The following is a 9,125-nucleotide window of genomic DNA, read 5'->3' on the forward strand; positions in this document are numbered from 1 at the left end:
ATAAATGTGTTCAAATTTATACTGACTGTATAAATAGATAAATGTTATCCTGAGTACCAAAGCGACACAATTTCGGGCGCATAAATAGAAAACCAAGCAGAGAAGCGGAGGAGCGTCTAGCTGAGAAGAAGGCTCCTCCGCTTCTTCACTCCTCTCTTTTAAGTTCCGCGCTCAAAATTCCGTCAAAAGTCCCAGGGTAAAGTTTATCTAGCCCAGGTCTTTTTGTCAAAATGTGCTCGTGAAACAGTGAAACATTAATTGCGAAAAACCCATTCATTTTATGCCATTATTCAATAACTTAAAAGTAAATGGATGCGAGGATAGACTAGTAACAGCTAATTTTGAAATGTTGTTGCAAGATGTTTGGTAGAACGTCTCTTACAAGAAAATCTAAACTTTATCCACTGTTCAATCTCAAAGAAAAATTCGTAAATGATGAAGCTAGCGATTGGATGGTTTCAATAAAAGCTGCTCTCAATCCCTTTAGTTTGACATTTTTCTAAATTCCACTTCCTCCATGCCTTTTGATGAATTTTTTATATAAATGTTCGCTCGCTTGGCTTTTATTTGAGACAGATTTAAAAAACTTTCGACGAGGGCGTGGTGGCACCACAAGTTGCAAAAGTGTGGCAAGCACAATGGAGAGCACGAGAAATTTGACCACATAGTTTGCTATAGAGTGTCATGTGTTTTGATTATGAAGACGCATTGAATGGGCATGTGCATCTCAAAGATTTCCCAATGAATGAAAGTAGGAAGATAGTTGGCATTGATTGCAACTAGGATGATGCAATTTGGCTTTAGAAGGAGCCTGGATTAACCAGGAAAGCATTGATTAAGCTGATTGATAAACAAAGGAAAAAGGGTTTCATCCATGTAAATTCCTAGGCTTGATCTGTTTGTGAGTTTTTCAAACCTGTTACTCCATGTTAACCGAGAATTAAGTCTTTGGCTATCTTAGCAGAGCCAGAGGCTGCGAAGCTTTTGGGAGAGGGTAATAGGTGCAGTCCTCAGAAAATGAAGACCGTGCCCAATTGGTACTGTACCCCGTGCCACGGAGAGATGGTAGCAAGGTAATAGCAATTAAGAGTTGGCAAATTATTACCCTGGGTACCAGACTCACTATTTTATATAGTGAGTCTGGTACCTAGGGTAGCAAATTATATGATAACCACGGCATATTTCCTTGATTGCAAACAAGGTATTAGCAACATGTGCAGCATGTAAAGTTATGTTGATTAAAAAATAAAGAATAGTAATGCAGACTAGTAATTCTTCTTTGTTATTCTAGAAGTTCTAGCAATAATGCAGACAAGCGATATTTGTTTTTATTTGTATGAATTATCCGCTTAGCTCGGTGTTATGAATCAGCTACGCCGGAACAGAAATTCGAGTGGGGGGGGGGGAGCTCTAGACAAATTAGCAAACTTTTATGGTAGTTTTTCCACTATCATTTTTGACGCCAAAACATTAACACCATACTTCAGCCAAAAGGCGAGGGAGCTTCAGCCCTACACCACCACCTCCCCCCCCCCCACCCCACGAGCCCGGGGCGCTTGCGAATTATCAACGTAGATAGTTACATCGACAAGCCGTAACTCTACGATGAAATTTGGGTATAGAGTAACAACAAAGAAACATTTTTAGATTGAAAGTACAAAATTAATAAAGCGACTTCAGGATACTAATGGAGAGAAACTCAGGATACTAATGAAGATAAATTTAGATTTTTTTATTAGCATCGAGAGCAAATAAAATTTGACAATGGAAATTTATAAACAAATCGTAATATTCTTATTATAAAAGGTTAAAAATCTGATTTAAGTAAGAAAGACATATACAGCAATGAACATTTTATATAGGTTATTAAAGATACGGGCAAAATATCATGCATTATTATCTAAAATACGAAAGATTCTCATGCTGTAAAACGGTGCAAAATTTTCGTAGAAGGAAACTAAGAAAACAAGGATAAGCCAAAGAGGAAAGAAGGAGAGAATTTCATTGGTTTGTTTCTTTAATTTTTTCTTGTTCGAAGCTCTTGCAACCAGAAGAGTTGGTGATGAAAAACATGGTCTGTTCTAGCTTTATTTACAATGAAACCAAGAAAAGTACTAGGATTCTAATGAAGATGCTTTACTCTCTTGTACTGAAATTTTTGGTAACCTTTCCTTGACTGTTCCTTCCAAATGCAGGTCGCTTAATCTTGTTTCTAGTATCTTATTATTTTTAGTGTCTTTTTTCCTTTGACGTGTGGCACGATTTTTCCGCTTGGTCGTAATTCCAAATGGTATATTAGCGTCCGTTTGCAGGTGCGGCAAAAACGTCCTGCGTCGCAATGAAGGAGGTGATTTTTGTCCCGCAAAAGACGCCTTCAAGTGAGCAACTTCGCTTTCTGTATACTTAACACGGTCTTTTAATAGAGAGGAGCACCTTCGCCTTGATTTGTAAGTTTGAAGCGTTGATTTTTTGTCAGTTGATCCGGCGAATTTTGCTTCGTCTTTCGTTCCCTCGTCGACAAGAACTCGCGCAAGATCTGAAGAGCTCTCTGTTACAACTTCAGGTTTTCTTTCCTTACGGGCCACTTTTACCCCGTCGCGCCTCTCTTTTTCAACGTCATGAAGATTATTTTTCTCGCTGAGATAGCTGGTATTCGACTGCATCTTCTTCAGCCGCTTTTTACGATGGACATGAGCATCTTGAATCCACCTTTTCATCTTTAAAAATTGCGCGCGATGCTCAAGGTCTAAAGCGTCAAGCTTCTTGTTGAGAATCCGGTCTTCACGCTCGTTCGCTGCAATCGTCTGTAAATAAACGCGCGAAGCTTGCTCCCGAAGCATTCGGTGAGTATCGCTCCGGTCTGTGTTCGAACCTGCCATTTTGTATTTCAACAGGCCTGGCGCATACAAATGTGATATACAGCCACCCAAGTGAAATTATTTGCCTTGGTCCTGAGTAAATCCTTAGGCAAGGAAGCTGTTTTAACCAGAAAAAGACGGTTTGGAATGTAAAAGGGCTTCCTTGTCACCAAATAACTGCCTGTAATGATCTGCTAGGCATAAAACACGATTTTATCTTCCTGAATGCAACCTCTATACTGTTTCAGCTATGACAACGTGATGTGACGTAAAAAGTTGGGTAATAAGATGCAATAAATAGATTTTGAAGCTTTGAAGTTCCTGAAGCTACTTGTAAAAAGCTTGCGGTGTTCTGAAAGGAAGAAATTATTTGAGATAAATAAATACAATAGGTGTTCATGATAGGTTTTCAGAGGTAGAATGGCATTAGAATGGTTTCTTTAAGGTTATGGACCAATAAATGCTAACAGTATAATACTACTGTGAATTTGCAAGGTCAAATACAGCCTCCCTCTCATCTCCTTGATGTAACGTTCGTTGTTCACTACGAAGTGACGTAAGTTAGTAGGAAGTATGTTTTATCGTGGTACCCCTATGATGTTGGCCTAAGCTATCATGATTTCTGCAGTATTGGGGGAATAGGACAAAAATTTTAACAGTGACAACAAATGGTTGTTGATAGTAATTTAAGCATGCAAATGTAAAGGGTATTAAGAGCAACATATAAGAGAAACATATTGCTCAGCCAAAAGCAGTTGATGACATTTCTGACTCAGCCTTAATTATTTTACTATTTTATTATTTTGAATTATTTCATACTTGCAAATTCGTTGTGCAGCGGCATTAATCTAGCATTTCCCTGTATAGCTGTATTCCTACTCTAGTTTTTTAAAATATACAAAAAAATATGAATTTATGAAAAAGTTCACCATTTTAGGTTGAGCATGCGGTCTTTTACCAATGTCTTCCTAATGTCTACAATAATTTTATAAGCCCCCCCCCTCCCTCGTAGAAGCCCTCCTCAAATAAGCCCCCATCCAAAAATATCAAAAATAAATAAGCCCCCGGGGGCTAATTCGAGGATTTACGGTATCTTATAATAGGAATATCTAATGAAGGACACGACAATCTAAATAAGGACTATCTTGCCTCATTAAGTGTCACATATCAATAAACACCCTGTGATCCTGGACATCTCCCCCCCCCCCATGTATTGCTTTTGTGAAAAACTGATGCAGTCTGGACCATTGAGCTGTAGTTTGTAACTATGGAAATGTAAGTGTCGTCTACCTTTCAAAGTATATATGATTTAAGACACTTGGAAACTTAATATCTAATCAAACAGATTCCATAGAAACAGGGAAAGTAACATATCACTTTTCGACACGATTGATCCAAAGCGTCTGTTTAGACGGTAAAAGTAACCTGACCTTGGCTATTGGATCATGTCTTCTGTACCTGAACCGAGTCTATAAAGGATTAGGATATTTTCCTGGATCTTCTGAACTGTCCTTGAAGATTACTCGAATACCAGACATCAACGTCTGTAAACATATTAACGATTCTTACGTCTATGTCAAGTATCAACCATGAATAAAATTTGAAAGATTGGAGACATCTTTGACAAACATAGGCCTTATTGTTTTTGAAGAAAATATAGTCACAAGAACGTATCGATTAAATACCTTTGCAAGTTTTCTAACAGCAGTTCATTTTTGAACTACTCAGATCCTTTCCTCGACATCAAACAGCAGTATTACTAAGATATTAATCAACTTTGAATAAAATCTTGATAATAAAAGCCTTTCGCCGAACTACTGTTATGGGGATTTCAGGGGACCTTGTTTCCCATAGATAGAAAATTGCAGACAAGATTTCCATTTTATGTCATTTTATTTAAACCTTTATATTTCTATGTTATTTTCGTGTGTATTCATCACAATTGATGCCGTGCACTTAATCTAAGCCTGCTTTTTCGTGAGTTTTCATATCATGAGACTATTTTCTCATTTAGTGCGACCACGTATTGCAAAAGTGGTAGCTTGTTGAACATATAATTCAGATCTTGCTACCACTCCTCTTTTGTTAGTCATCATATAGTTCATCAAAGGCCAACTTGGGGAATGACCATGGGTAAGATAAGCCGGACTGATCCGAGATCCCTTCTTAAAGAGATTGCTACTCTTGATATTAATAAGAATCAACGGACATACATTCCACTGTTCTGAAAACAATTTCTATATCCAAGGACATAACGGTATGCACTGTCTGGTGACAGAAGAGATGACAGAAGGGAATTCTATCATGATTGTTTGCCTATTAATAGATGTGTAGGTTAGCCAGTCATATATTCCTTCGTTAATCTTAAGTTTGTCGTGAATTCTTTGCAAATAAGATGGCTGACTGGTTACAAATACGAAAATCTGGATGTCGTGGAGCATTATTAAGACAGGGCACTGATGAAGAGCCATTGGCATCTTCCCCCATATAGGGAGGGGGCAGTTGCCTAGGGTTCCTTGCCATTGTTGTCCACAAGAAACAGAAAAGGGACTAGAAAACTTTCCATGTTCTCGTTTAACAGCTGGCAGTTGAGTTCAAAAAATGTAGAAATACAGACTAGCATCCGTGTTTCCTAATACGTCTAATAGCCAATGCATGTGCCTGGATGTGCGGGAGCAAAAGTTCGGCACATTCTCTCTACCTACCAAATTCTCGCTAGTCCTCGCCAAAAAAATTGAATTTTCATGTCAATGTTACAGACAAGGAAGGACCTAGAAAGATAAACAAAATGGACACTCACTCTCCACGTTTGAAGTATCCCTTGAAATTGATTGTTGAAAAATCTCAGCCTTTTTTGCTTATTGATGTTGAAAAATCTTAGCAAATATTTCAGAGAGGCAATTTGTATGATGTTGCAAAAGCAGCACTCTTTTCACTGGTATGCGATATTCAAAGAGCTTTCGATGCGAATTGTACCAAGAAACCAGAATTTGGAATAAAGGGTCAGATTCAAATAGATCTCTATGGTCAGTTCAAACAAGTGTTTTGTTTTCGTCAAAAGGCCAATTTTTCAAATATTACGACAGAAAGTAATGCTTCAGCTATCATATGCCGTTGTACGTACAGCAAAAAACACTTAGAAGGAACAATCTTGGTAATAACTGGCGATAAATCGCTTGCAGTAGTTTGATATAGTAGTTTACAAATGTACGTAATGTTTTGCAAGATACATGGATAAACCCTTTGGCTCTCAATGCAAGACCCATTGAGGAACAGACGTGATGCATTGGACCCCCACCCACCCCACAAATTTGAGCACTTCAATAAAAAGAAACTGCTGCTTGTAGAAGTTATCATCAGGCCATAAAGAAGTTCACCCTTACCTGTTGAACCCAACATCCAAAAAGACGAATTCAATCAAATGTGACAGTATCATGAATCCCGTATTATATCAAATCTGACAATCTGTGGTAGTCTACATTCAAGAGTTGAATTCAATGGTTAGATGGGAATTTTAAACATTTGGGCATTGTTAGCTGTTTACTGGGTAGCATAAAGCCGGTAGCATAAAGCCGGTAAAACCTGGATGAATCGTGTTGTGGACGGTAAAACGATATTCAATTGTCAATAAGTTAAAGTTACCTGAGATAACGTTCCTCACTTGATGCTGGTTGTGGCCTAAGGTCTCCTTTAGGACTGCCAAGCATCGACAACTACATTACTCCTTGCACGTACGAGCTTTAACAAGATTATTAGGTCAATTCAATTTATTTCGTAACACGAATAATAGTGCTTTCCTTCTTTTTCATTGAAGAAACATGCGTCCCTAACAATAGCTGCACCGAAGCAGAAGATTTCAAATTCGCTGACGTCATAAGATGATTATCTCCGTATCTCTTTGTCACATTTCTCCCTGGAGGGAGCGGGTATCTGATGTCTCTAATGTCTTTGTCTTCGTCTTATCTTTCCACAGAAAAAGCGACAGCTTGTATATGCCATTTCATTATGATATTTACCGACAGTGCTGCCGAGAATTAAAGCAGAGAAAGGATTTTGATGAAAACTGGGAAATCCTAATTATTAATACATTTTAATGTTGAACGAACTTGTCTATCGAGCTACATTGCATAATAATGTGTTCTAGGGGGATGGGGGGGGGGCGCCTGCTTGCTAAACAGCGCAAAAGGAGCCAGCAGGGTTGTCTGGGATGTCAAATATGTACCCTGGTCGAGGCTATGTATCTGTATATTTTGGAATCCAAAGGGATGGAACCAGCTTCCTAATTCCTCATTGTTTGTAATGATAAAAATATTCAAAATTGAAGTGCCTCAGGAATTTTGTCTTTACTACTAACGGTTCTTCAATTTTTGTGCCTTCTACATGAAAATTTTTAATAAGTGTTTCCTTATAAAAATGAACGTAATAAAAATGAACATGATTTGTGTCAGTCGATCTCAAAAGCATTTGTCATAGGTAAATTTTTTATCTGAATTCTCTGCAATATGCCTTGATCACATTGTTTACTTTCCTTGAGTAGCTGTCCTGGGTCATTTGTGCTTTTTTACTTGTTCAACCTTAATTCTGATTACCGTTAAACGTATCCTTATTCGTTCCTTTTCCTTCGCTACCAACACTAGTTTGCATAACTTTATCGACAATCTTCTGTAGTTTGCTTTCAGTATCCGCTAGAAGGACCTTATTTTACTTGTACGGTATAATTCTACTGCTAACTACAGTTCTATCATTTCTGTGTTAGTATTGAATACAATAGGCGACAGCACACAGCCTTGTCTGGCCCCTTTTTAATCTACAACCTTTCAGACATTCTGTTCAAGGTCTTCAAGCATCTTCCTTTAAACGTGACGCCATAAACTTTGCACAAATCTGGCACATGATCTAAACTAAAAAAAGTTGGATAAATTCACCTTAAAAAAGGCCTTGTCCACTCTACTTTAGTTATTTTCTGTATGCTTAAGTTAGAACAGCATTAACCTATGAGATAAACTTAAAAAAAGCTGGTTTCAATCGAATTGAATTGTGTGACATCCTGCTTCGGCCATGGGGAAATTTTCTCGCTCGGAAATAAATGTATCCGGAATATTGAGCTTGAGAAATCTAGTTCTGACTGTCACCAAAATAATTGAAATTCAGTTTTCTTTAGTACATAACAGTACTCTCCTTTGCAGTATAGTTATCAAAACTTACAATCTAATCTCAAAAAGTAGAAATTTGTAAATATGAACCTTGCATGCTGCAAAATCAGTTACAAAGCCACCATGGGTCGATTGAGTCTTACGTTTGAGGCCCATGTACGTAAATGAGTAGCAGCGTGAAAAGTTGTGCATGGTCTCCTATAGTGTTTTCGAATTCGTGATCTTTTGTTGGCGTTCATTTGACGTTTCTATCAACTACAGGAAGATTAGATTTTCCCTCTAACAAATACAATAATTGTTTTCAAGTCACATATCACATCAAAATATGTCCTAATGATCATTTTGGCTGAGCTATTTAAAGTTGTGCAGCGCGCTTAAAATGCTTCTGTTTTGCAGTTGCCCTTTATTGGCCAGCTTTTGAGTTTGTTTCAAAGCACTTAAGCATCTCCTCTGGGCGAAAAACGAACTATGTTGGAGTTCTTTTATCATCTGGATATAAAACTGTTTGATTTACATTAATTTCTCTGCAATTAAAACTTATGAGGAAATCCTTTGAAAATAAATCATGATATTTTCTAAACAAATTGTGAAGAATTCTTTTAAAAGCAAATCAAGCACCCCTGGTTAGGGTGTAGAAAATATCAACAGGCTACAAATATTTACGTAAGAAGGCAACCAATTATCTCTAGAGGTAGTCCAAATGTTTACACAGCAATTGATTTCTGTACTCGTATACTTAGTGCCTTTCGAAGATCAGAGGTGCATGTGAGGATTCGGAAGCTAGGAATTAATTGATTTGTTATGTTACAGATTATGAAGTAGAAGCAAGACCAATTGAAGAAAGGAAAAGAAATGTTTAAGAAAAGGAAACAGCTATTTGTCTAATACGTTAAAACAAAACTACTTTAAGGCAATTCTCATAATTACGATTCTGCTATCCTCTCATAACAAGGCTGCCTTTTTAGTAGAATTTGTTTTGTTCATAAGAAACTAGTACTAGGATTGCCAAAGGTTGAAAACTTCAGTTTCAGGCTCAAGAAAAAATTAAGAAACTGTGAAATTTCCTTTTAAAAAAGCATACTTTGTATTTTGACCTGCATGGGTTTTTAGTGAC

At 37.4% G+C, this 9,125-nt stretch overlaps 1 protein-coding gene across 1 annotated transcript; it reads right to left on the reverse strand.

Moving 5' to 3' along the window:
• Positions 1-1,708: 1,708 nt before the first annotated feature.
• LOC148957953 (uncharacterized) lies at positions 1,709-6,969 on the reverse strand. The gene is made up of 2 exons (XM_089114121.1): positions 6,501-6,969; positions 1,709-3,210 (listed from the first exon to the last, which is right to left on the reverse strand). Exon 2 carries the CDS (start codon positions 2,877-2,879, stop codon positions 2,115-2,117), a length of 765 nt encoding a protein of 254 aa, XP_088970247.1. The 5' UTR covers positions 2,880-3,210; positions 6,501-6,969; the 3' UTR covers positions 1,709-2,114.
• Between the last annotated feature and the right edge of the window lie 2,156 nt (positions 6,970-9,125).

Source organism: Rhopilema esculentum, chromosome 19 (assembly GCF_057945365.1).
Source record: "Rhopilema esculentum isolate cy_ngs chromosome 19, ASM5794536v1, whole genome shotgun sequence".
Lineage (NCBI taxonomy): Eukaryota > Metazoa > Cnidaria > Scyphozoa > Rhizostomeae > Rhizostomatidae > Rhopilema > Rhopilema esculentum.

Coding starts and splice junctions, on each gene's coding strand:
- LOC148957953 (XM_089114121.1), bottom strand. CDS start 2,879: ATGGCAGGTTCGAACACAGACCGGAGCGATACTCACCGAATGCTTCGG.